This window comes from Misgurnus anguillicaudatus, chromosome 17, assembly GCF_027580225.2.
Source record: "Misgurnus anguillicaudatus chromosome 17, ASM2758022v2, whole genome shotgun sequence".
NCBI lineage: Eukaryota > Metazoa > Chordata > Actinopteri > Cypriniformes > Cobitidae > Misgurnus > Misgurnus anguillicaudatus.
In genome coordinates, this window is record NC_073353.2 from 19,261,343 (window position 1) to 19,288,685 (window position 27,343).

The 27,343-nt window shown below is 38.5% G+C and overlaps 6 protein-coding genes across 7 annotated transcripts in view; 2 read left to right on the top strand and 4 right to left on the bottom strand.

Annotated features, from left to right (window-relative positions):
• Positions 1–27,343, bottom strand: part of uchl3 (ubiquitin carboxyl-terminal esterase L3 (ubiquitin thiolesterase)) — a 129,460-nt gene that overhangs the window by 35,695 nt on the left and 66,422 nt on the right. The window lies entirely within an intron of this gene.
• Positions 787–1,997, top strand: LOC129451636 (gamma-crystallin M1). The gene is made up of 3 exons (XM_055214943.2): positions 787–1,034; positions 1,206–1,457; positions 1,676–1,997. The coding sequence occupies exons 1-3, from the start codon at positions 1,026–1,028 to the stop codon at positions 1,949–1,951; spliced, it is 537 nt and encodes a 178-aa protein (XP_055070918.1). The 5' UTR covers positions 787–1,025; the 3' UTR covers positions 1,952–1,997.
• Positions 4,110–5,228, bottom strand: crygmxl1 (crystallin, gamma MX, like 1). Its single transcript, XM_055214947.2, has 3 exons — positions 5,108–5,228; positions 4,743–4,985; positions 4,110–4,618 (listed from the first exon to the last, which is right to left on the bottom strand). The coding sequence occupies exons 1-3, from the start codon at positions 5,114–5,116 to the stop codon at positions 4,349–4,351; spliced, it is 522 nt and encodes a 173-aa protein (XP_055070922.1). The 5' UTR covers positions 5,117–5,228; the 3' UTR covers positions 4,110–4,348.
• On the top strand, positions 8,148–10,836 carry LOC141350258 (uncharacterized). The gene is made up of 2 exons (XM_073855113.1): positions 8,148–10,379; positions 10,518–10,836. The coding sequence occupies exons 1-2, from the start codon at positions 9,238–9,240 to the stop codon at positions 10,723–10,725; spliced, it is 1,350 nt and encodes a 449-aa protein (XP_073711214.1). The 5' UTR covers positions 8,148–9,237; the 3' UTR covers positions 10,726–10,836.
• LOC129451632 (gamma-crystallin M2-like) lies at positions 14,401–15,400 on the bottom strand. Its single transcript, XM_055214939.2, has 3 exons — positions 15,323–15,400; positions 14,975–15,217; positions 14,401–14,820 (listed from the first exon to the last, which is right to left on the bottom strand). The coding sequence occupies exons 1-3, from the start codon at positions 15,362–15,364 to the stop codon at positions 14,548–14,550; spliced, it is 558 nt and encodes a 185-aa protein (XP_055070914.2). The 5' UTR covers positions 15,365–15,400; the 3' UTR covers positions 14,401–14,547.
• LOC129451633 (gamma-crystallin M2-like) lies at positions 19,406–20,348 on the bottom strand. 2 transcript variants are annotated; one of them, XM_055214941.2, is made up of 3 exons: positions 20,199–20,348; positions 19,877–20,119; positions 19,409–19,776 (listed from the first exon to the last, which is right to left on the bottom strand). In XM_055214941.2, exons 1-3 carry the CDS (start codon positions 20,226–20,228, stop codon positions 19,504–19,506), a joined length of 546 nt encoding a protein of 181 aa, XP_055070916.1. In that variant the 5' UTR covers positions 20,229–20,348; the 3' UTR covers positions 19,409–19,503. The 2 variants fall into 2 exon arrangements, with proteins under 2 accessions (XP_055070915.1, XP_055070916.1); XM_055214940.2 differs by lacking the exon at positions 20,199–20,348 and having other exon boundaries at positions 19,406–19,776; positions 19,877–20,152.

Sequence of the window (27,343 nt, forward strand, 5' to 3'; positions counted from 1 at the left end):
TATACATTAATAGCATTAAGTGAAATTTATTTAGTTATTCAGTCGGCCTTCATTAGCTCCTATTTAACATTTAATTGGAGGCACATGCACTGCTCTCTTAATAATGATAATGAAAGTTATGCATTTTTGTAATTGTGTTATTAGAATTTATGTGAAAGGTAAATATTCTTAATATTCTGACCTAAATCATAAACAAAAGGAAAACATTTGAGGAGAACACTTGTACTTTAATTATCATTTAAATTATCATTTAATTATCATTTTAATTATCATTAAAGTGTAATAACTTTAAGTCATGTTGATGATGGTAATGCTTAATAAGTAAGTGATAACTTTAAGGTAAACCAGTAAAAAGACTTTGTCACACTTTTTCTTGGTGGACATTTTTAAATCCTTTATCGTGGTGCATGCGGAAAATGGAAAGTTTTGCTTTGCAGTCAGAATAAAATATTTATTGATTTTATCACTCACCAATAATATAATAAATACATTTAAATACAAAAGCGTAAAGTTTTATATTTATAGACCAAATGTATTATAATAATAATTCTTTATTAAATGTGTAAATGTTTCAATTTTGCTTGTTTTTGCTGCTTTTTAAACATATTTTACTAAGTATTTATATACATGTCAGAAATATACACATGCGAATTGTCCATTGATCCAATAGGGAATTATTTCATTTGCTTTTGTGCTTCTATCATGTATTTATTTCATTTATTTTGTCTCTAAATATGATCATCATGTCAGTTGTTATAGTCAAAGAACATTCGCTCTGGATGTGACTAAAGTTCTGCCTATACTGTAAAACACAATGCATGAAAAGCTGCCAGAGATGTATGGATGAAAACAATTGTTTCCGTATCAGTTCAGCAGAAGTCATTGTGCTTGTTCATCAGCTTTAAGCATTTGAATAACAACGAAATGAGGGCGCCTGGTTTTAGTATAAAAACCACAACCAGAGGCCATCAAAGTACAGCTGGTACAGTGAACTGAAGCACTGAGAAAAACCCAACACCACCACAATGGGCAAGGTAATGGTGCTTCAGAATAAAGATATTAGATTAATATCATATAGAAACTAGCTGCCACTGCAGACAATTTGTATTTGATTAACTCTTTCTATGGCTTATAAAACAAATGCAATTCAGAAATAAATCAGCTATCCATTTTAAATCACTGGCTTTTTTTCATCCCATGAACAGATCATCTTTTACGAGGACAGGAACTTCCAGGGCCGCCACTATGAGTGCATGAATGACTGCTCGGATATTTCTTCATACCTGAGCCGCGTTGGCTCCATCAGGGTGGAGAGCGGTTGTTTCGTTGCCTATGAGCGCAATGCCTTCATGGGCCAACAGTTTTTCCTGCGGAGGGGGGAGTACCATGACATCCAGCGCATGATGAGCATGGGCATGATGTTTGACACTATCAGATCCTGCCGCATGATTCCTCCAGTATGAGACTCATTTGCTATTCTGATTATTTTTTCAAAGCTTGCTTTTTTTGTCATGACTCGTCATGCAAAGCCATCAAATTAAAAAAACCCATTTGGGCTTAAATTGAGTGAAAATGTAAAAAATTACACAGTTCGAAACTGATCTAACAAACTTATTAGTTTACTGTGTTTTTATTGCTGTGAAGCTGATAAATAATTAACTTTTTTGTTTTACAGTACAGAGGATCTTTCAGAATGAAGATCTTTGAGAGGGATAATTTCGGAGGACAGATGTACGAGCTGATGGATGACTGTGATAACATCATGGATCGCTTCCATATGTCCGACTGCCAGTCCTGTCATGTGATGGAGGGTCACTGGCTCATGTATGAGCAGCCTCACTATAGGGGCAGGATGATTTACTTCAGGCCCGGAGAGTACAGGAGCTTCAGGGATATGGGATACAGTAACATGAGATTCATGAGCATGAGGCGTATCACTGACATGTGCTAAACCTCCTAGAAAATAGAAATAAATAAAGTCTTATTTTCAGAATTAACTAAGCTGTCTTTGTTTTATTCTATGACTATTGTCTTTGGGATGTGGCCTGATGGTTAAAAAGTCAATCTTGTAACCTAAAGGTCACTAATTTGATTCTAATGGCCAGCAGGTTTTCCCAGTTGCGCCCCGGGTGCTGCAGTAATAGCAGTTTTCACAGCTAGACTGTCTTTTAAAGGGCACCTATTTCATTGCTAAAAAAATTATTTTGTGTATTTTGTATACTACGTGTTTGCGTGGTTTATGGTTCAAACAACACATTATTTTCCGCATACCATACATTTTTGTAGCTCCAAATATCCATGTCTTCCTGAACGCATTGATTTTGTAATGCTGATTTGAAAAACACTGTGTCCCTGATTGGCCAGCTAATTTGTACGTTGTGATTGGCCTGAATACCTCTGATGTCAGCCAGAAATGTGACGCTCCTTACCATGTTTAAAAGATTTGCTCACAATGCAATACTAGGAGTTCATTTACAGAATGTGAGTCCACATCAACAGGCCCAGGAAGTAAACTGTAGCTTAAAATCTGTGTGTTTGTTGTAGTTCAAGAAAAGAGATTTATGTTGGAGACGATAACTCGCGTCATCGTTTATTTTGGGATTTGTACTTTTTGCATATCATTAACATGTACTAATACACACTTACACACCAAAGGAAATGTAAAAACGTGAATCGGATCATAGGTGCTTTTTAAGGTTTTCTGTTTTAAAAATCCACAGGGGGTACACTTGAACACCCTCCACTAAAAATCAAATTTGCCTCCTATTAGAGGTAACTTAACTGCACAATGTGTAAGACTGCATTAAAATATCCAAAAACTAGTAAAGTGTTCAGCCAAGTATAACAAAAAGTAATGCAAAAGTAACATACGTATTACTTGAAAAGTATGAAAAGTAGCTAAGTGACGCAATTAGTTACTTTTTTGGGGAGTAACTTAATATTGTAATGCATTACTTTTAAAAGTAACTTTCCCCAACACTGGTCATAAATAGATGGACATGGTCAGAAACAATGCTCAGGTAGGCCGTGGCATTTAAACGATGCCCAATTGGCACTAAGGGGCCTAAAGTGTGCCAAGAAAAACACCCCCCACACAATTACACCACCACCAGAAGCCTGCACAGTGGTGACAAGGCATAATGGATCCATGTTCTCATTCTGTTTACGCCAAATTCTGACTCTACCAACTGAATGTCTCAACAGAAATCGAGACTCATCAGACCAGGCAAGATTTTTCCAGTGTTCAACTGTCCAATTTTGGTGAGCTCGTGCAAATTGTAGCCTTGTTTTCCTATTTGTAGTGGTACCCGGTGGGATCTTCTGCTTTTGTAGCCCATCCGCCTCAAGGTTGTGCGTGTTGTGGCTTCACAAATGCTTTGCTGCATACCTCGGTTGTAATGAGTGGTTATTTCAGTCAAAGTTGCTCTTCTATCAGCTTGAATCAGTCGGCCCATTCTCCTCTGACCTCTAGCATCAACAAGGCATTTTCGCCCTCAAAACTGCCGCATACTGGATGTTTTTTCTCTTTTCACACCATTCTTTGTCAACCCTAGAAATTATTGTGTGTGAAAATCCCAGTAACTGAGGAGATTGTGAAATACTCAGACCCGCCCATCAGGCACCAACAATCATGCCACGCTCAAAATTGCTTAAATCACCTTTCTTTCCCATTCTGACATTCAGTTTGGAGTTCAGGAGATTGTCTTGACCAGGACCACACCCCTAAATGCATTGAAGCAACTGCCATTTGATTGGTTGATTAGATAATTGCATTAATAATCTTCCTTTAGGTGAGTGTATACAGTATATGATCTACTGTCTTTACCTATTTAGTGAAACTGACAGCAGATCAAATGTATATCAGCATGACATTGAAATATATTACTTTAATGATGGTCTTTATGGTAGACGTTTGTGCTTTTTAGAGCATGTACATACTGGGAAGTATATAAGCATAAAGTGAAGGATATTTTATAAAAACTTTTTGTTAAGTTGAAGATCAGAAGACATACTGTTTATCTGGATGGCATGAGGGTAAATAATGGGAGAGTTTTTATTTTAGGGTAACCCACACAAGCTTAATCCTTTCACATAATTCCAGTTGTCTGCTGCTACGATGATTTTTGACTAGAACCTATGGCACACCTCTTATTTATAATGATTTTATTAATTTGAAGATTTTCTGCTCCTAAAACAGGAGCGTGTGCAGAAAAAGTTAATTCATTTCACAGTATGAACTGAAGTCATTATGTTTTCTTTATTTTCATAATTAATAGTAAATGTCATTGATAAGAGAAGAAAATGTTCCTTTGTTTATTTCATTTCAGATCTACCCTGTCCATCAGAATCAGATGGTAATACGCCTGAAAGAACCAACTTTTGAAGTCATAGCACCCCAATCGCTGTACCGCTTATATTCGCCAGGTTTCAGTAGGTACTGCCTCCCTCTGTAATTGGGGTGTTCATAGAAGATCCAGTATCCATCTTGTACATGGCATGAATGGATATCGTTGTAGCGGAAGCGTTCATAAATGGATGGACAGTCGTCAGTAAACTCCATCATCTGACCGCCAAAGTCTGGACGTTCATAGATCATCATTCTGTAGGATCCCTGGTGCTGGGTTGAAAACATTAAGTTCAATTTTATTTATATAGCCATTTCAACATATTTCTTTTAACACGTGAATGATATGTAGAGGTCAATCTTATGTTTGGAACAAATACAAAGGAAGTGTGCTCACTTGTGGTATCATTCGACAGGATCTGACACAATCATTGAAACCCATCCATCGTTGATAGTCAGCGTACTCGCCCCTGCTCAAGAAGTACTGGTAACCCATAAAGTGTGGCCGCTCATACACCATCCAGCATCCATTCTCAACCTGAATGGAGTTACAGCGGCTGAAATGGGAGTGCAGGTCAGCACAGTCACTTCTGCACTCATAGGAGCGACCCTGGAAGTTCTTGTCTTCATAAAAGATGATCTAAAACAGAGTTTTTATGATGTTATATAATAAATTCATAATTTACACAGTAATAACAACTTCCCAAACAATGTTACTTATGCAGATTACATTGTTTATTAAACACACACAAAAAGCCTCACCTTTCCCATTGTGTTAAATCAGTGTTGTCCCAGTTCAACATCAAGTGCTAGAACCCTTTTATATACTTTAGGAAAACAGACATTGTCAGTCACATCAATTAACTTCAGATGTCAGCTTTTTTCTTTCTTCATTTGAAAGAATGGTCCGCTCAAGCAACAATGGACATTTGAATCAGATGATTCAAGCATATCATTAGATTAGCCTGATATTTAATAGATATAATAAAATAGTGATCATGTTACCACTAATACAACTAATCTAACTTCAAAAATATCAATCATTGAACTTGATTGTTATGATTTTGAAACGGGAAAAATATGGTCAGAAATCAATGAATGTTTTCACAATATGGTGAGTGAGAAATATATGAAAGTACTCACTTCTTTACATATGCTGCACAAACTTTAGGTGTTAGACTTTTGAATAACACTGCCATTTGCAAAGTGAAGAACATACTAATAAAATACCACATCCTGCCTCTGTAGCGGGGCTGCTCATATATGAGCCAGGACCGTCCATCACATGACTTACTGTAAATGATCCATAAAAGAGTCACAGTCATCCTTTGGAGCTCATGCACCATACCAGTTATTGCTCTCAATTCTTATTCTAAAAGGTCCTCTGTGCTATTACCAGTTGCAAAATGGATATTAAATCAATAATTAACAAATTAACTGTATAAGCACAATAGAAATATAAACACACAATAAGTATAAAAGTTGTTTTATTTTTATTCATGCAAAAATATGACATAAGTCATAATTCAGTGGAAAAAAAAACGCAAATTTGCCAACCCTGACTGACAGTAAATCCAACAAAAATGACATTGTCGATAATAAATGTTTATACACCTCTGTCTATAGTTGTTGACAGACACTTTTTGAATGTTAAAATAATTAAATAAAATATATATGACTGATAGTTTTAATACATTTTATAAATTTATTACATATTATAAATACAGTAAGTAAATAAATATGACAAATATGTTGACTTTGCTGTCTGTATTATCAACAAACTAAATTATTATGACAAACAGGGACAAACAAACTTTACTATACACGCCATAAAACTACACAGATGTTTTTTTTGTATTGATTGTCAAAAATTATTGTGACAAAACATTATTCTGTAAGAACTATATTATTGACAACAAGGCAGGCAGACCTCGAACATAACAATTAATATACTGTATAAATGGAAAATAAACATAAATTAGTAATAAACAGAAAATTAAAACAGGAACAAAATAAAAAACAAATTAACATGAACAATTTTAATGTTTATACTTAGATCATTCAATGTATTCAAGTGCAATAGTAACCACAGAAATAATTAAGTTCATAATTAGGAGAGAGCAAGGGCGAAAGTACAATTTTTCAGAAAAAAACATAATTTTAAAAGATAATGTTTTAGACAGAGATAAATTTTGCTGTGGTCGTACTACGGTATTAGCAGCGGGGCAAAAGTGTTACTTTCATCCTGACAGGAACTCATGACATTTAAAACCGATTAACTTTTATTCTGAAAAACTCTCAGAAGGCAATCTTCAGGATGTGTGAAACAACACAACAAGTTATAAGAAAATGTTACCGTTTAGGAATGTTTTACCATGTTCGAAAGCAGCTTTCCAGACATACACGCGCGAAACGATAACGCGATATTTGTCATCTGTCAAGGGTTGCGTGCTAAGGTGCTGTCATTGTTTGGAATGCAAATGTAGTCAGTGGTTTGAGAAAATCGCTTTGTTACTTTCGTCCAGCGTTTCCCCCGGTTCTCCCCTACTTCATGCAGTGCGGTACAGATGGACAGGCAGATGGATGACATCAAAGTTGCTACCTGCAAGAGCGATTAATCACGTACGGGAGGCAAGATTCGCGCCAAATTGCATACTGGAACTGCTGTGCTAAAACGCACATAAAGGTAAATTGCTTTTCTCTTGAATGGCCATCAAGCAACGTCTGTGTATGCTGTAGTAGTAGGCCTACAAAATAGTCATGGATTAAAGTTTTCCGTCCTGTGACGGATTTCCGTCAACTCGAGTCTCAAAAGGTTAATAATGGGGGGGTTAATAACCGTGCATGCGTTATGCTTGGTGTGTGTCTGACCATTAGTGTTTTGGATTAAGTTGAGTCGTGGCAAAAAAAATTACTTGAATGAGGACCAGAGCATTGTGTGTTTTATAATAACAGGCTAAAGTCTACCTATTAAAAAATGGCAATAATGGCATAGCTCGACTCAAAGTTTCCATTAAAAAAACAATGGGCTTACTGATGAAATAGCCTGCTCATAGACTCATAGGCTATGATAAAGTTCAAAGAATAGGCCAACTGATGAAATAATAATTAGGCTATATGGAAATCCCTAAACAGACCAGATTTATCGGAGACAGGCTGCTTCGCTTTGAGCATGAAGGCTGCGATTTATCACTCAACGTTGGCAGAAAGAAAGAAAGAATAAAAAAAATCCAAATCAACAGACGTCTCAAAATTCTCTCTTCGTTAGGGTTAGGTAGGTTACGGTGTAGAGAAGTAATGGAAAAAAAGAACAGAGGTTTTAGAAGTTCGGAGAATTTGAACGGAGGTTGCGTAATTACATTTCCCGATACATGATAAACACGCAAAAAATTCAAAGCAGAAAATTATACATCAGTGTTCAATGCCCAATCAGTCTCCAACGGTAGTTTGTCTAAATAAGTTATATTAAGTTAAATTACGTTGGAACACAAATGCAGTCTAAAACAAAGACGAGATCTCCAAATGGGTTTGGCAGACGCATAGATGAACGTGCAGTAACTTGATGATGATGATAATTATAGCCTAATATAATAGGGCTGTTGTGGTGAAGGAATTTCCTTTGCAGTGATTTTTGCGCGGCTTTTATCTAATAAAAATATTAAAATAAAATTAATAGGCTATTAGATGAACTGCGGGTTCAGGTAGACCGTGCGCGTCTTTTTTTTTTAAGAACATCGTTTAGGCTTGGCAAATTTCCGAGTCTGTCTGTCCTTAAAATTCCCGTTTACGGGAGGGACCTGCATTATTTGACAGAAAACTTCATCAAATAGGCTACAGCAACTTAAAAACAGAAAGCTAAACATGTCACATATCTTTGGAAAGCTGAAATTCACGTGATTCGAATGATGTAAACCATTTTAAGATAGAATAAATACAGCAGATACGATTTGTGTCATTTTTAGGCTTTTTTTTAGGCTTTTTCAGGAATGCCAAGGGATTTAGCCAGTATTTGTAAATGTACAAAACTAATGCTTACAAAATGCAATGTATATTAATATATTTTCAATAATATATAAGTAGATAAATAAACGTTTATCTATAAAGTGTGAAAAAAGAATAAATCATTATTTAGGCTACATTAAATTGGAGAGATATGTTTTAGTCATTTAGATTTTGTCATCATTTCAAAACAATCTTAAATGCTATAACAACTTACATTATATCCCGTGTGTTCCTTGGTCAAAAATATGTAGAAATGCAAGTAAAGAACGAAAATGTTTAGCTCAAGCGGAGCGACCGAAAAGCCGTTAATAAAGCAGACTCTCCGGATGTGCTTAAACAGTCGAGTCGGCAGATGATCATTATAATGTTTCACGCAGATATTGTTGATTAAAAACTTTGTATATCTAAATGCCTAGGTGAAAGTTCAGGGTTCAATCAGTTAATTGGCTGCATCTCTGTCATTTGTGCTGTGGTGGATACACAAAGAAAAAAGCGATTTAATATTTAAAGCGGTTTTAATGTTGCTGAACAGTTCTATTATGGTATTTTTATTTGTGTTGATCAATTAAAGTATTTTTAAAATTTAAAACTGCATTTAGCGGCAGGCGACATCAATTCTGTCATCTCAGTTTAACTTTGCATGCTCAGAATTTTCACACATTCACTGTATGATTTAACAAAATACGAATAGCTATTACATTATGAATAGAACAATTTACGACAAAAAATTACTCTCAATTTATTTGGAGTTTTATTATACATGTATGATGTGTAAAACAAGAAGGGCATAGCTTCATGAATTTAACATGAAAAGCGCGAATGTTGAGATTGCTTGAACATGATTGCGGTTACGCGACAGCGCTACCTATCGGAGCACGTCATTTTGCAGCATGGCCGCACTTCTACTGAAGGAAGGCACTGATGTCTCGGAAATTGATAAAACGGTAAAAAATAAGTGGAGATGGGCTTGGCTATGCGAAATAGGTGATGATGGCAAGCCATTTAGTTCTTGGTGCAAAAAAATGAAAATGCCAGGCGTTTGCTTTTGTGTGGTTTGCCATAAAACAATCGTTTATGGGAGCAATGGCAAGAAAGTCCTTTCACGCCATCAGTCGGAAGCTAGTCATAAGGCTAATGTTAGAGCTCTTCGGCACACATCCTCTTTGCCTGGTGCAACAATCACCACAACAGAAGTAAGTCCCTCTATGGCTGACCGTGTCTGTGCACAGAAAGTACGCATTTGCTCTTTCATAGCAGAGCATGACCTGTCCCTGACCTTATCGCAGCCCCTTGTCAATCTGATTCGATCAGTTGCAGAAGACCAGAGCGCTCTCTCCAGGTTGTCATTGTCCAATGCACGCGCCTCCTATTTGTGCACACATGGAATTGCAGCTCATTGCAAAACAGAGTTGTCCATAAAACTGAAAACAAAGATGTTCTCTTTGAATGCGGATGAGGCAACTGATATGAATATGGACAGGATTTTAAATGTACTTGTACGCTTTTTTGATGAGGATATGGGGAAAGTTGTGACCCATCATTTTGGCTCAAGGAGAGTGAACATTGCAGATGCCTCAACTCTTACAAATGCAATGGCAGAAATCCTTCACTCCTACAATTTAAACTGGGATCAGGTCGTGTCTGTTTTGATGGATAACTGCAGCGTTATGAGAGGGAAGCGATCTGGAGTGGAGACCCAGATCAGACAAAAAAATGAATACCTCCTTGACATCAGTGGAGACACGGTGCATATGGTGTCAAATGCTGCCAAGGCCCTTTTGAATCCTTTCAAGAATTTTGTGGATGATTTCTGCACAGATGTCTACTATGACATTGAAAAGTTCCCCAAGCAGAAGGAATTGTTTGCAGAGTTTCAATCACTATTACACATGAAGAGCAAGAGTCTGATCCGCCCCATCAGCAGCAGGTTCCTTCAGATGCTGGAAGTGTGCAACAGGGTAAGGGAGCTAGTAGATCCACTGATTGCACACTATTTCAGCTTCCTTTCACCCCATGATCAGCGCAAATACAGGTGAGATGGCAGTACTGTAGTCTTTCCTTTCAATATTTTCTCTATTAAATGTAAAGTCTCAAATACAATACTTTTCTTTACTCTTCTTAATATCATGTATGTCCTGTGTTTTTATTTATTTATTAAATTTTTTTACAGATGGCTGCTCAACCAGGTTCTGCAAAGGCATGGGGTGACATCTGATGAAAAGGCTAGGATAGATGTGCTACATCAACAACTTGCAAAATCAGCAAAGGGCTTAACTGACGCAAATAGTGACAGGAAGACAAGAATCTGTGTACTTTTTACGGAGTTCAATAAGCTCACAGCCATGATCGACTTGTACAGAGGTATGGTAAATAAATAAATAAGATTTTATATATACACACTCACTCACCTAAAGGATTATTAGGAACACCATACTACTACTGTGTTTGACCCCCTTTCACCCTCAAAACTGCCTTAATTCTACGTGGCATTAATTCAACAAGGTGCTGAAAGCATTCTTTAGAAATGTTGGCCCATATTGATAGGATAGCATCTTGCAGTTCATGGAGATTTATGAAATGCACATCCCGGGCACGAAACTCCCGTTCCACCACATCCCAAAGATGCTCTATTGGGTTGAGATCCGGTGACTGGGAGGGACATTTTAGTACAGTGAACTCATTGTCATGTTCAAGAAACCAATTTAAAATGATTTGAGCTTTGTGACATGGTGCATTATCCTGCTAAAAGTAGCCATCAGAGGATGGGTGCATGGTGGTCATAAAGGATGGACATGGTCAGAAACAATGCTCAGGTAGGCCGTGGCATTTAAACGATGCCTAATTGACACTAAGGGGCCTAAAGTGTGCCAAGAAAACATCCCCCACACCATTACACCGTTGCATTAATTAGATATTGAACAGGTGTTCCTAATAATCCTTTAGTATATATATTCAAATTAAGGAACTTGAGGAAAATAACAGTTAATTATCACAGGAACCACATTCTTTCTGAATTGAAATGGTTTTGAAATATTTTCAGTGGTAAGTTGCAATGTATGTGCATTGAAGATTCTAGAATTTTTAAAAATATTTTTTTTAATTATGAATTGCAGGTATACTCCCATCCTTTCAGGTCTTTCTCAAGAGACTGCAACATGATAAGCCTATGGTTCATGTTCTGCATGTTGAGATGGTGCTGCTGGTGAGAGACATCCTCTCCAAGTTCATGAAGCCCGATGCGATCCCCTTGGATGTGAAGGGCTTGTTGAAACTGGATATCCAGAACCAAGACCTACAGTATCCAAACAAATTGTTGTCGGTTGGTAAATTCAGCCATTTTGCAGTCAACAAGGCCAGGGTGGAGAAGAAACCTTGGGTGCAGGAGTTGTACACCTCCCTAAGAGAAGGCTACACCAAGGCAGCTGCATTCTTGCAAAAAAACCTCCCTTTGAGCAACATCATAATTTCCTCCTTGTCTGCACTATCACCTTCATTAATCCAGGACCAACACATACTTACTGCATTTAGCACTTTAGCCAAGGCTCTGCCAAATGTCATCACCACTGATGAACTGGGCCAGCTGGATGAAGAGGTGAGGGCCTACCAGACTGACCTGGATTTAGAGGAAAAGGGCAAAGGGTTTGATGACAATGCTGCACGTATTGATGCTGACTGGTGGAGTAAAATATTTTTAATGAAGACACCAGATGGCTCAATCAGATTTCCTATCTTGGGCAAATTGGTGAGGGCACTGCTCTCTTTGTTTACTGGGCCTCTTGTTGAAGGTTCATTCAACATCATGGATGACATCATTGAGAAGGATAGGGTCAGATTAAACATTGAGACCTATGAAGGCTTTGCTGTCATCAAAACACACTTGAAGGCAGCAGAACAAACAGCCTGTACCATGAGGATTAGTGCTGCTTTGAGAAGTTCATGTCTCTCATCATTTGAGCGGTACAAATGCCACCTTGAGAAGAAGAAAGAGAAAATTAATGCAGAGAAGGATCGGAAAATCAGAGAAGCTTTAAAGGTACTCTCAGCAGTGAAGGTGAAGAAGGTGAAAAAAGCCTCCACCACTTTATCAGCAACCAAATCTTCCCACCCTTCTACCTCCATAACCAGAAAAGTTACCCCTGTAGGCCATCTCCCACCTTCCACATCTGGAAAAGATGCTCCTACTGGCCATCTCCCACCTTCCACATCTGGAAAAGCTTCCCCTGCAGGCCATCACCTACCTTCCACATCCAGAAAAGCTTGCTCTGCAGGCCATCTCCCACCTTCCACATCTGGAAAAGATGCTCCTACTGGCCATCTCCCACCTTCCACATCTGGAAAAGCTTCCCCTGCAGGCCATTACCTACCTTCCACATCCAGAAAAGCTTGCTCTGCAGGCCATCTCCCACTTTCCACATCCAGAAAAGATGCTCCTACTGGCCATCCCTCAAAATCCACATCAGGAAAAGCTTCCCCTGCAGGCCATCTCCCACCTTCCACATCTGGAAAAGATGCTCCTACTGGCCATCTCCCACCTTCCACATCTGGAAAAGCTTCCCCTGCAGGCCATCTCCTACCTTCCACATCCAGAAAAGCTTGCCCTGCAGGCCATCTCCCAACTTCCACATCCAGAAAAGATGCTCCTACTGGCCATCCCTCACCATCCACATCTGGAAAAGCTTCCCCTGCAGGCCATCTCCCACCTTCCACATCTGGAAAAGCTTCCCCTGGAGAAAAATTAAAGGGTACTCTCTCCTCCTCCTCCTCATCTTCCCCTTTGGAAAAAAACCCTCCATCAAAAGGCACTCCTGCTGGAACCTCCTCCTCTTCCTCCTCATCTACCCCTGCAGGAAAACCCCTCTCCTCAAAAGGAACTCATGGTGGAACTCCCTCCTCCTCCTCTTGCTCATCTAAAGCCACACCTGCAGGAAAACCCCCATTTTCATCCCCTCCTCCTGGGTCAAAAAAAACCCCTCAGAAACGGGCATCAGGTGTCCTAAAGTTAGATGACTTTGGATTTACCACTAAAAGGCCAAAGAAGTAGGCCTTTTCATTTTGTCTTCTTGTGTTTAAGTGTTTTAACTTATTTAGTAACTTATTTTTTTTCTGTTAAACCATTGTGTTTATTGTTCAAACATTGTTTGAAAGCATTGTGGAAATAAATGCTTGCACTGACAACTTGTGCAGACGTTTTGTCTTTTTTTGGCCCATTATGAAAAATATTGGTTATATGTCCTAGTTTTGAACTAGTAAGGGGTATTGGACCACATGGTGTTCGAATCTTGAGGCACTATGTGACCACGACACAAAAGTGATTGCCTAAAAAATTTTCAGTCAGATGATTTTTTTTTGCTTTAATCCCTGAATAGTTTGTTATGGTTTGGTTACAAAGTTTGGGAAACCATTTTATCATAATGTTTGTTGTTTATGGTCTGAATAGTAGGCTAATGTGGGCAGTATTGAAGGATATTTATTGACAGTAAGTACATATTCAGGTATCTGTACTTCAGTGTTTTTCTTTGGGAAATATACATATTCCAAAGCATAATATGATAGTTTTTACTCCAACATAATGCATAGAGTATTGTAGTAATTTTTGCATTACTGCTGACCAATTTGAGGTAATTAAATAACCCATAAAACCGTTGTTGATTATGCACAGCGTACTGCAATATTATGCAAGACTGTGTTATGGTCTTTTTTAAATAATAGTTTTCATTTTACGACAAATACCAAAAAACAAAATCAAACATTCAAATACAATACAATACCAACAATAAAATATTTTAGGGTAATTCATGCCCATGATTTAATTTATATTCACTGCTTTGGTATTATCTTTGAATTATCCTCATAAGGTGAGAACATGCAAATGTGTATAGGTAAAAAATTGTTTATCTGATACAGTAGTGGTAATATACCAACATAGATCAAAAGATCCTTTAAAATAACCTCATTCATTTATCCATACTAAAGTAGGCCTTGCCTTGCCTGCTTAGTTTAATCAGCAGGTATTGTATCATAACATTGTTTAGGATTACTCAAATTTAGCAAAGATGGAGTTGCTCTCTGCAAAAGATATATTATTGTGTAATTTTACATTTTTCGGTGAACTAATCTTTTAAATGCTGGTTGTATTAAAGAAGTTACAACAACACAATGATTACATTTGTAGGAAATTATTTTATTGAAACTTTAGAATGCTAATACCAGGAATCCATGATACGCCTCATGCTCATGAATCTCATGCCACCCATATTGCTGAAGTTCCTGTACTCTCCAGGCCTGAGGTACCACATCCTGCCTCTGTAGTGAGGCTGCTCATACATGAGCCAGTGACCGTCCATCACATGACAGGACTGACATTGAGACATGCGGTAGCGGTCCATGATGTTGTCACAGTCATCCATCATCTCGTGCATCTGACCCATGAAGTTCTCCCTCTCATAGATCCTCATTCTGTAGGATCCTCTGTACTGTAGGGGAAAGTACAGTAGTTAATTAAATGTAACCAATTTGCTAACTATTAAAATCCTGCATTACAACATTAATTCTACAATTTTGATTTAGTTTGTTTTTAAATAGTTTACCCAGATCTAACTCAGATACTTCATGTATCTAAGAACTCACCATGGGGATCATGCGGCAGGATCTGATGCAGTCATTCATTCCGAACATAGGCATGTAATCGGCGTACTCGCCCCTCTTAAAGAAATACTGACTTCCCATGTAGTTGGGACGGTCGTACATCATGAAGCATCCGCTCTCTACTCTACATGAGTGACAGCGGCTCAGATAGGAGGACATGTCAGCACAGTCGCTCATACACTCATAAGAGCGACCCTGAAAGTTTCTGTCCTCGTAGAAGATGACCTTAAAAAAATGAAACAGAGTAGTATCTGAATAACTGCAGTACAACATTAAACAATTTTCAGTTGTCTATGCAGTTGCATTGCTGAATTCCTGTTCTCTGCTTACCTTTCCGTGCATGGTTGCGGTTGTAGTTTTCGAACTTGCCATTGCAATGACACTCTGCTGCTGTATTTATACAATATGGACCCCTAAAGAATTTGTATACCTATTGTTTAAAATAGCCTTAGTCAGCTGCATGGTGTAGTGAGTGGTACCATCTGTTACTACAGACCTGAAAGGGTTATTATTTTAAGCCTCTTTGTTGAGAATTTTAGAATTTTCTGCTTTTTAAACAAGTCCAATGGCAAGAAAGCACTTAAATACAAAAAGTACAGCCAAAACGCAACTTAAAACATTTATGCATGTTTAAAAGGATATTTTTACATTTTAATGTTAGCCGAGGTTAACCTTAAATAGTTTCAAGCGTTATTTATGAATTATATATTACTATATATTTTTCACATTAAATTTGTTATAAATAAACAAATGTGTATTTCTTAATCTTGAAGACCAAGAATATCTGAATATTTGGTCAGTTATTTTCCATAAAACTTAACCAATTAAAGATCAAACATTTAATCTCAGAGAGCATGAGGGTAAGGTAAAAGTAATCCAGGGTCACATGTGGACTATGGAATCCCAAACAAATGGAAAAATAAATAAATGAAGAAGAGTATAAAAACAAAAATAAATGAAGAAATACAAAAAGAAATATGCAAATAAATTTTTTGGGTGCTTTGACCTCTGCCTCCAGATTATTCTTTCAGGACAGTTACATGACGGCATCAAAATGTATTTCTATGAATTATCACATCACATGTTGTGGATCCAAAATTAGGAAACGTGAATTTAATGTGAATTTGCCATGTCTGGGATCAAGAATGCCCTTATGAAAATTAACCATGGTTTTACTATAGTTCAAGCAAAAAAAGTACTATAAAAGAGACCCTCACGTTTGCAGGATACTTGCTTAATCTCATGTGTAATCAGAGTTTAGTGTTAAATGAGTGTCTTGCGAGACATAAGCGTCTCTTTCATCATGAACCCTTTGGACGTGCATGTAGCAGGCACATATTTTGAAGCGTGATGCAATAGGTTCCCATGATGCACCAAACATATATTTGACATGACAAGCCAGACACATTAAACCTCGAACACATAGTCGGCCACCACTGGATTTTGCCATGTCCCTCACCTCTTAAAGGGATAGTTCGGCCAAAAATGATATTAAACCCATGATTTACTCACAGAGATGTATAGTAACGAAGTAGAACTACTTCACTACTGTACTTAAGTACTAAAAGACAGTATCTGTACTCTACTGAAGTATTATTTTTTTTCTCCTACTTCCACTTTTACTTCAGTACATTTTTTCTTTGATTTTAATACTTTTACTCCAATACATTTGTTATGTGCTGCATAGTTACTCGTTACTCTCAAATGTTACGAATCATGGTTACATGGTGGTCTGAACCAATATTGGAGATAGCTAAGGGCGACCCCTCCCTCCCTCTCACTCACAAATATGAGCCGGGGTTGTGGACAAATGTGAAGCGAAGAGAGAACCAAAGTGCGCGAGAAAGACAGAGAGAGAGAGAAAATGCGCAAGAAAGGGCGAGTGTGCGCGAAAGAAGGAAACCTAAATTCAATGAAACACCTTGTACCTTTACCTATTACCATTTTATCGACTAATATTTAATTAATTCTGAATTCTCTATCGCCATATCAGTTAAATTAATCTGAATTATCTGAACATTCATGTCCTTGTACTCCTGCTACAGCCAAAGCAATTGTGAGTGTCCTTTAGCTTAAACATTTGAAATAATATAAACAATATTATATTCAAACTTTTGACTGTTTTCTTTAATAACTACATTACACAATACTTGTACTTTTACTTTCAGTACTTGAGTAGTATATTTTAAAATATACTACTTGCAATACTTAAGTACAAAACATGTTTAATACTTCAGTACTTCCACTTAAGTGCTGTGCTTAAAGAGCACTTCAACTTCTACTCAAGTCACTTTTTTGATAGAGCACTTGTACTTTTACGCAAGTCTGGGTCGCTAGTACTTTATACATCTCTGTTTACTCACCCCCAAGCTGTCCGAGTTGCATATGTCCATCGTTTTTCAGACAAACACATTTTCGGATATTTTAGAATTTTATTTAGATCTTTCAGTTAATTAAATGTGAAGTTACGGGGTCCAGGACCTTCAAGTCCAAACAAGTGCGTCCATCCTTCACAAAAGAAATCCAAACGGCTCCATGATGATAAACAAATGTCTTCTGAGGGTAATACGCGCCATGGTGTTGTTGAAATATCCACATTTAAAACTTTGTTAACGAAAATAACTACCTTCCGTTAGTGCCGCCATCTTAGACTCCTCTGTATTCAGGAGAGAGTATCAGTGTAGTGTACGCACTTTTCTTAGTGACGTATGACAAATTCGGAGGGCGCGGGCACAGAGCAGCAGCAGTGTAACCTCTGTAAGTTGGGTAAAGCTCTGATCTTGAATGCGGACGCGACTAAGATGGCTGCGTTACCGGAAGGTATTTATTTTTGTTTATAAAGTTTTAAATATTGATATTTCTACAACAACACGGCGCGGATTACGCTCAGAAGACATTTGTTTATCATCCTGAGCCGTTTGGATTTATTTTGTGAAGGATGGACGCACTTTTTTTGGACTTGAAGGACGTGGACCCCGTAACTTCGCATTTAATTAACTGAAAGATCTAAAACATTTTCTAAAATATCCGAAAATGTGTTTGTCTGAAAAACGATGGACATATGCAACTCGGACAGCTTGGGGGTGAGTAAATCATGGGTTTTATATCATTTTTGGCATTTAAGTCATTTTATATTTGACAACACTACACTAAAAGTCACATCTACAGTCATCTTGCGTGCTACTTCATAAAAGCACAATATGCCACTGTTGTGAACACCACCGCACAGATCCTTAATTCACATCAGCTTTCACGCATTGTCATTTCATTGTCAGAAGCGGAATCTGTTGTCTGCAACCACGACAAAGATACAGATTTTACTCCATTTCAAAGTGTGAGTTAAAGTACTGTAGGCTACAGCTAATGAAAATACATGCTAATTTTTTTAATGCATTGGAGAGCTATTTAGTTGCCAAGCAAACACTGGGTTGATTTTAATAAGCTTAATGTGAAATTACTGTAGTGTGCAGAAGATGTGGATCTTTATTACGGGTGAATCAGCTCAAGGTATTGAGAGCCGATCAACTAGTCGGAAACAGTGTAGTTTATTTTTACGATGTACTCTAGTGTCGTCAGTTAATTCTCATGACTTTATTCGGCTTTGCTTATTTTTATTGTTAGTATCCGCAGAAATTATACATTTATTTATTATTTCTAGGACACACTTACACCTCCTCTTTCTACAAGTTTCGGAAAAGAAATTCAAACATCGGTACCCATTACATGACAGTAACCCCATATTCCTTTTATGGGCACATGTCAATCAGAGTAAGAGTGAAAACGCTCAATTAGCATCGTTTCTTCGAGAAGAAGTCACAGGCATCACTGCAAAGTGGGTTTTTTTGGATGTAGGAGAAGAAAGCCTTGTTTAGCTTTCCTTGTAAGCCAGCCTTATGGGGATAACAGCAGAAATTTGCATGTGTGTGGGCAGTCCCAAATAGGGCTGGGTATTGGCATGTAAGTGCATATTATGTAAATCACATGAACATGTGAATCAGAAGTGATCCAGAGATATTGGGATGTTTTGTGTGTGTTGCTTGCTCGTGACCCGCTCCTCCCGCTGGCACCTCTGGGATTTCATGCTTTTCTGGAAACAATCGCTAGAGCTGATCTGTCTTTTATAAATCTGATAAAACTCTTTGGAGATATGAAGGATGTAACACTACCCTATAAGTATTTAATATTAATATGAGGTGAGCAGAAACACCATTTTTTATGTGAGCTTTAATGAAGCGGATGGATTTCTTAGCATTAGGATGTTCATAAAAAATATTTTTCTTTCTTGGTGCCAAGGTGCAGTCCTTAACATAGCCAGGAACCTTAAATTTAAAGCAGCCAAATCAATAGCAATATGGTTTATGATATCAAATGATTACAGCTTCAGAAAATGGAAACAACTGAGTTAAATAAATCTAAGCAAAGGCATTTTTAGAGCTTAGTTTAAAGATGCTTTATTGCCAAGTTACACCAGTTTCTTCACAAAACAAATTTTGAGGTACTAAACATACATTTTAATAATAGGAATCAATGATACGCCTCATGCTCATGAATCTCATGCCACCCATATTGCTGAAGCTCCTGTACTCTCCAGGCCTTGCGTACCACATCCTGCCTCTGTAGTGAGGCTGCTCATACATGAGCCAGTGACCGTCCATCACATGACAGGACTGACACTGAGACATGCGGTAGCGGTCCATGATGTTGTCACAGTCATCCATCATCTCGTACATCTGACCCATGAAGTTCTCCCTCTCATAGATCCTCATTCTGAAGGGTCCACGGTACTGCAATGGTATTAAAAGAAATTTCAAAATTGTGCTAAATTGCAAAGCCGTTGGTGAACAGAGAAGTGCTTTAAACAGATTAAATGTATTATGCTCTTACCATAGGGATCATGCGGCAGGACCTGATGCAGTCACTCATGCCAAACATAGACATGTAATCGGCGTACTCGCCCCTCTTAAAGAAATACTGGTTTCCCATGTAGTTGGGACGGTCGTACATCATGAAGCATCCGCTCTCTACTCTACAGGAGTGACAGCGGCTCAGGTATGGGGACATGTCAGGACAGTCGCTATTACACTCGTAAGAGCGACCCTGAAAGTTCCTGTCCTCATAGAAGATAGCCTTCAAATGCAAAACACGTGAGGCTATAGACATTTTATGTATATACAGTATATTAGTATATTCATCTTTCATTACTTACTTTGCACATGTGCATTCCAGAAGAACTCATTTTTACTTTGTTTCTTGAGCTACTTTGCTGCTCTTGGGTTTACACAGTTCTGTTCTCCTGCCAACTCTCACTCTTACTTTTATACCCGGGTTGGCTGAATAAAACTGTGCTGTCTAATGGGATAAACAAAATCCTGAATCAGCGGACTTGTATGGAAGCCTTTGATAGTATGGACTGCTTTTATTCTGGGCCTTTTTGACAGAACCTACATGTACAGTTTACACAATAACTTTTGTGTAATTCTGTGCTGAAACATGATTTGTTATTAATTCTTATTTCTTCCACTAAAATTAATATATCAACACTGTTACTACTAATACAACAATAAAACCATGAATTAAAGACACATACTGTAAGCTTACACATTCAAAGCGGCTTTGAAAAGGCTATTTTTCAATTTCAACTTACAGTATGTAAATCTGCCAAAGTGCAAGGTTCAAAGAGAACCTCTCAAAAGGTTAGGTTACCTTTATTAAAATATCAAATGTGTGGGACTAGCTCATAAACAAAGATTTCTCTCCTCACAATCTTTGTAAGTGGAAAGGTTTGGGTATATATGGAGTTCATGAGTAAGGGTACTCTTAGTCTCGCGTAGCCAGACCTTCATACTGAAGGTCTGGTGTTTTTCGCTGCTTTTTCTGGACAAAGCCCACCCACAAGCTGTTTGACCGACATGTCAAACAACCAATCACAGTTTGTTTCGTCTAGCGTCACGTTTCGGACTCCTCACAATAACGAGCCGGCTGGCAACAAGTCAGTTATTGAAATAACCAGCCGCAATCGAATAGCATCTAAATAAACAACATTACTCACCATAGAACAACGTTGTGCACTTCATCAACAGCCACACCAATGAGACGCTCCCGTTAAATGTCTGTTTGAAGCATATCTCTCCACTTTTTAACACATACAAGCAATTCAGGAGAACCGAACTTTTTGACTCCACTAACTGCCTCAAGCAAAACTCTTGGACGTCTTTTAGAGAGTCTATGCTGCGAACTTTGCATATTTTTGAGAGTCCAATGTTTAGCTGATCATGATAACTGGTCATTATTATCCACGTGGACATGACTGATTCTCTGCATCAATGGAACGCCAGAGCTTGTTTTCCAGGGACCGAAACTAATCGCGACACTCGCGTCTCCTGGAAATCCGGTTTATTTCAACCAATCAAAAGACGACTTTTGACATTCTCACAGGGTTTCCAGAAAAGTGTACGAAAAACATCAGACGTTCAGCCAACAGTTTGTGGGCGTGGCGTCTGAGGCTGAGACTAGGGTACTCTGAGCTTTACAGCAAGGTTTCTAATTCATACAGTATGTCATTGATAATAAGCAGAGCCTGCTGTCCGCTACCATGACATAGATACAATGTGCTCAAAGTTATTTATTTAATAGGGATGTAAATTTGTGTAGAAAAAAAACTCAATACATTGTGTAATATACTTAAAGTGCCCATCTTATGACTGCTTTTCCACAAGTTAAATAGGTGTATGAGTTCCATAAAGCATGTTTCAAAAGTTGTTTGCTCGAAATAGTTGTAGGAAAAGATTGTTACCCATCTCTAGTAGCCTCTGTTTCAGTGCATTTCAGATTGTGCCGTTTTGAGCTAGTCATTACATATTTATGAGCTGCTGCTCCTTTGATCACGCCCCACTACTAACGTCATGTGCGCGTGCATAGTGATATCGTGAGCAGTACAGACCATACTGTGTTATTATTTTATATATTATTATTATTAACGGTTTATGTTGCCAACAGACTAATCATGCAGAAAAGTATCACTAATAAGTACACTCCAGGAGAAGAAACTCATGACACACAATGATTCCAGAGTAAATTGTGATGTAGCAGTTTCAACAATACACTCGTTTTCCCTGGACAATGCTAACATATTCCCGTTATAAAACATTTTCAAACGCATTATTTTTGCAAATTACAGAAATTAAGACCCGGCGGGGGATGTACTGTATACTGCTTGTGGACCGCGTGCTAATTGCTAGAAGCTAGCGGGAGGTCCGGACCGTAAAGTTATAAGAGGCTCGGGGGTTAGCCTCGTTAGAAAAGCCGGGGCGGTAAGGCCTGGTCTCGGTTAGTTTTGCAAAAAAATTTTAGTTTGGCAAAGCACTATTACTTAGTTCTTGTAGAATTGTAAAATAAAGCCGTTAAATATTTTTTTAACTTTCGAAACCACGTTGTAAACTATCTAGCCTGCAAAAATATCTATATAGCCTACTGTTTACAAACAATTGTAACATCACTATACATTTAAAAGGTATAATTTACGGGATTAGCATCAATGTATGATCTCTGTTTTGAGATACAGATGCTCTAGCATCATAAATGAAGTATTTTGTGACAGAAGATGACAAAATGCGAAATATAACGTGACTTCTTACCTTTTGTGTTGATACAACGATCGCAAATCGAATCCAGTCTGTTTCAGATGTGTGCATGATCCATGAAAGTCCAATAAAATACATCTAATGACCATTTTTGTCCACAAATGCGTATAATCCGTGAAATATAGATACATAGTCAGTTGTTTACATCAGATTTCACATGTCAGTCTTATCGCCTACAATCTGATGACTATTTGCGTCGTAACACACTGTATATAAGATTACTCCGGGTTCCAATAACCACGCGTTAAAACTTTGTTTTTAAAAGCAGGCGGGAGTATAATCTATAATATCCAAATAGCGCTGTTATTTCAGTGAGACATGATAACAGCAGGGTATCAGCGAAATGACTGACTGCTCTGTGCTCTCTCTAGCTCCCTGGTGGGTGGAGACCTGCGAGTAGGGTGGTGGGCGGGAAAATTCAAACTGAATGTGACGAAACGGCTAGTTACGTAACAACGGAGCTGAGTTTGAACTCGCGCAATCTGAGACTCAAGGCAGAGGACATTCAGAAACCTGTATCTCACTCAAAACAAGTGAGTTTTTCATAATATGGGCACTTTAAAGGGCCAATATTTTATGCCCATTTTTACAAGATGTAATATAATGTACCAAAATACCCCACACATCCTTTGTTATAGCATGTCCAAAAATAGCTGTCTTCATGTGTGTACATTTAAATGCAAAAATTAATTAATTAAATTAAAAATAAATCTGATTAATGTGAATACAGTCTGTGACAATAGTGTCTTTAGCTGCATTAGCGCTACAATGTGCTAACAAACACATTTAGATAAGCACTTGGGTAAAATTAACCAGTCAGTCAGTGGCCGTGGGCGGGGCTTTGTTTGTGTGATGTCACATTAACAAGTGAATCAAAACGGCATGTCTAATGAGAGTGCTCTGGTTTAATAGGTATTTGAAAAGAAGGAGCGGGTGGATTTTTTGGTGGTAGAGTGGTTGTGTTTACACACTGCCGACACACATTTATGCACAAACACCTTGTAAAAGTGGGGCCACTGTAACAGTACACGGTAAACAAATCTGTGGAAATTACAGTGTTACTGGCAGCTGGTTGCCAGTAAATTACTGTAGATTTTACATTTATGTTATTTACTGGCAACAGTTTGACCATGACCATAAAACATTTTCAGTCTTTATCTTCTACAGTAAGTTACTGGCAACCAGCTGCATAATTACAGCAAATTTTTTACAGTGTATGGTTCTAAACTGACATATCAGTGTGTTATCTGTGTTCACTAAATAGCTCATGTTTTTATGCTAATATTTAATAATATAAAGTACAAGTAAATTTATATTTTAATGATTATATAGGCCAAAGTTATATTTGGGTTTATTTTCAACCCAGCTTTAAAAATAGGATTTAAAAGGACAAACCCAATTTTTTGGGTTGTAAATTAACCTATGCTGGGTTGTTTTAAACAAATATAAACATTTTCTGGGTTGATTAACCCTTTTTGACTCAACCCCAGGTTAAAAATAACCCAGCATTTTTTTAAAAAGTGTATCTTAAAAAATATTAAAGCTTAATATTCTGGACATTTTGTTTGTTAAATAAATCAACCAGCAGGTACACTCTTAGAAAGGATTTACACATCTTTGTGAGTTAAGCTTTTAACACATTAGGTGTCATTTTGTGTTGATAACACAAGTCAGAGCCGGCCCAGCCACTAAACGACCATTGCGATTGCAAAGGGCCTCGTGGTCAGCAGAGGGCCCCCTAAAGTCACTTAGCTGGTGGTTGAAAAAAATAATTCATCAAAAGTTACATAAAATAAATATAAATATTAATTATTTATTATTAGGGCAATGTTAAAAAGGCTGTTACTTGTTATTATAGTTATCATGAAAGTTCGCTAATAAGATCTCTTTCTTGCCGAGATTGATTGACACACAGCATCCAGCACAGCAGCCAATCAGTGCCCGCGATCTATGTGCAGGCGAGCATCCCGCCCACAGAACGCAAAGTTGAGTTGAGCCGGATCGCTGATACAGACGCGAACTTTTGCTGTTGCTTTAAGGACAATTTCTTTAATGTTATGTGTGTTTGTGCATAAATGTGAAGTAAGTGTATCTTATTTGACTTCGGTAATGACCAAACCTGTGTTCTGTTTGACTTCTCTTTCTTATATTTGCCATCATGAATTGGTTTATTAAGCTTAATAATTAATATTTAAACGGTTTAACATGGTAAATTAATTCTGTTACGCTTATATTTCACGTATGCCATTGTCATTTCTACATATTTATGTCATTTGTGTAATTATATTGTTAAACGTCTGAATTTAAAGTGTTTTATGTGTAAGAGTAAACAAACTCATGCGCATATGCGTGGTAACATGTCCAGACAGCGCACCGTTGTTAAACCACCTGCTAGCCTTTGCAAAAGTGTATAATGTCATGTCACTGTTCAGTGTTTAATATTTAAACTATAGCAATGCATATGACATACAGTAGCCAGCTTTGTTAGATTAATGTTATGAATGCAATGTTAATTGTTAATCTTCAATTATTAATATTATTTGCAAGTTAATTGTTATTATTCACAAATCTATGTTCCTCTTAAACTCTGCTGTCAATTAAAAATGTTTCTTTAATGGTCAGTGAAAATGACTTTATCAGTCTTTTTATTCAGCAAGTTCATCCGTGTGTATTTGTTGCACTGCACTGCCATTCAGTTCAGTCAGTGGCATCATATTTTTCCTGTTAGACATCAAACATGGAACTGAAATCAAGAACTCAAGTGTAATGACTTGTAAAAGACGGAAGCAAACGCAGGTGTAAAAATGAAACAATGTTTATTAAATATAAACAAAGAGAGAGTATTCAAAGTCAAATGCGGAAGTAATCCAGTCCGGTGTTGTTGTTGGCAATGGTGACGATGACTACGGTGGAAGTTGGTGTTTTGAGTGCGACGTTGGTGGAGTGGTGAGCAGTGGTGAAATCCAGGCTGACACGGAACATCCACACGAAGACGACGACGACAATACACATCCAACTGAAACACGTAATCCAAAGCACAGGGAACAACCAAGCAACACGGAGACAGAGCAAACAATAGAATCTGGCAGGGAACAGAAAGTCAGGTGAGTCTTTATGGAGATGATGTAATGATGAACAGCTGGAGCGAGACAATCAACACACAGGTGAAGGGGATCGCTCTAACGAGCACATGGCAGGGTAAGTGAACAACACACACACACAAACATGACACGGAGGAAAACAATGGATTTTCCTACCGTGACAGTACCCCCTCCCCTAGGAACGCCCCTCGGCGTTCCCAGCCTGCTTTACCTGTTGATTGAACTCATCAATAAGGCGGTGATCCAGTATGTCCCGAGCAGGAACCCACCTTCTCTCCTCCGGACCGTAACCTTCCCAATCCACCAAGTACTGAAATCCGCGTCCCCTCCGTCTGGAGTCCAGAATACGGTTAACCGAATAAGTGGTCTCCCCATTAACGATACGAGGCGGAGGGGGAACCGGGGTATGCGGATTAAGACGGGAAGAAATCACCGGTTTAATTTTGGAGACATGAAAGACGGGGTGAACCCTCCTGTACTCAGGAGGAAGGCTAAGACTCACTGTTACCGGATTAATGATCTTGGTAACATAAAACGGGCCAATAAATTTGGGAGCAAGTTTATTCGAGACGGAACGCATCGGAATATTCTGGGTTGAAAGCCACACTCTTTGACCGACGACGTATCGGGGAGGCTTTGACCGTTGGCGATCGGCCTTGGCCTTGGTACGTGACCTTGCCTGGAGCAGAGCTCTGCGAGCTCTGGTCCAGGTGCGGTGGCACCTCTGGACTAGTGCGTTTGCGGAGGGAACCGACACCTCGGATTCAGTACTGACAAAATTAGGTGGTTGGTACCCTAAACTACACTTAAATGGAGACATGCCCGTAGATGACACCGGCAGAGAATTGTGTGCGTACTCCACAATTGAGAGTTGCTGACACCAGGACGAAGGATTCTTGGAAACCAGACATCGCAACACCCTTTCGACGTCCTGATTGGCTCGCTCGGTTTGACCGTTGCTCTGGGGATGAAACCCGGATGAGAGACTAACAGTCGCCCCTAGCAATTTGCAGAACTCTCGCCAAAAATTGGACACAAACTGGGGACCCCTGTCAGAGACCACGTCTGTCGGGAGGCCATGTATTCGGAAGACGTGGTCAATGACAGCTACCGCTGTTTCCTTGGCTGATGGTAATTTGGGCAAGGGAATGAAATGGGTCGCCTTCGAGAACCGGTCCACTACGGTCAAAATCACCGTATTACCCCTAGAGGGTGGGAGGGCGGTAATAAAATCTAGCGAAATGTCGGACCAGGGTCTCGAAGGGACAGACAGCGGTAAAAGTAACCCATCTGGAGGACGATTGGAAGTCTTACCAACAGCACAAACCGAACAAGCCAAGATGAAGTCGTGGACGTCACGAGCCATACCAGGCCACCAGAATCGTTGCTTGACTAGAAACCTAGTTCTACTAACCCCTGGGTGACAAGCAACACTGGAACCATGACCCCACTGGAGAACGTCTGACCGTAACCCTTCCGGCACAAATAAACGGTTCGGTGGGCAGCGAGCCGGGGGCGTTACCCCTTCTAAGGCTGTCAAAACCTTCGATTCGACCTCCCATCTGAGCGCAGAGATAATGATTTTCTCTGGTAAAATGGGCTCGGGAGTA

What these genes read in the sequence shown, in the direction of transcription:
- LOC141350258 (XM_073855113.1), top strand. Translation starts at nt 9,238, where the DNA reads ATGGCCGCACTTCTACTGAAGGAAGGCACTGATGTCTCGGAAATTGAT. An exon ending in CATGATCAGCGCAAATACAG is followed by an intron (nt 10,380 to 10,517) that starts GTGAGATGGCAG and finishes ATTTTTTTACAG; the next exon opens with ATGGCTGCTCAACCAGGTTC.
- LOC129451636 (XM_055214943.2), top strand. An exon ending in CCTGCCGCATGATTCCTCCA is followed by an intron (nt 1,458 to 1,675) that starts GTATGAGACTCA and finishes TTTGTTTTACAG; the next exon opens with TACAGAGGATCTTTCAGAAT.
- crygmxl1 (XM_055214947.2), bottom strand. An exon ending in CCTGTCGAATGATACCACAA is followed by an intron (nt 4,619 to 4,742) that starts GTGAGCACACTT and finishes TTTTCAACCCAG; the next exon opens with CACCAGGGATCCTACAGAAT.
- LOC129451632 (XM_055214939.2), bottom strand. Translation starts at nt 15,364, where the DNA reads ATGGCAAGTTCGAAAACTACAACCGCAACCATGCACGGAAAG. An exon ending in CCGCAACCATGCACGGAAAG is followed by an intron (nt 15,218 to 15,322) that starts GTAAGCAGAGAA and finishes CATTTTTTTAAG; the next exon opens with GTCATCTTCTACGAGGACAG. An exon ending in CCTGCCGCATGATCCCCATG is followed by an intron (nt 14,821 to 14,974) that starts GTGAGTTCTTAG and finishes TTTCCCCTACAG; the next exon opens with TACAGAGGATCCTACAGAAT.
- LOC129451633 (XM_055214940.2), bottom strand. Translation starts at nt 20,152, where the DNA reads ATGTCTATAGCCTCACGTGTTTTGCATTTGAAGGCTATCTTCTATGAG. An exon ending in CCTGCCGCATGATCCCTATG is followed by an intron (nt 19,777 to 19,876) that starts GTAAGAGCATAA and finishes ATACCATTGCAG; the next exon opens with TACCGTGGACCCTTCAGAAT.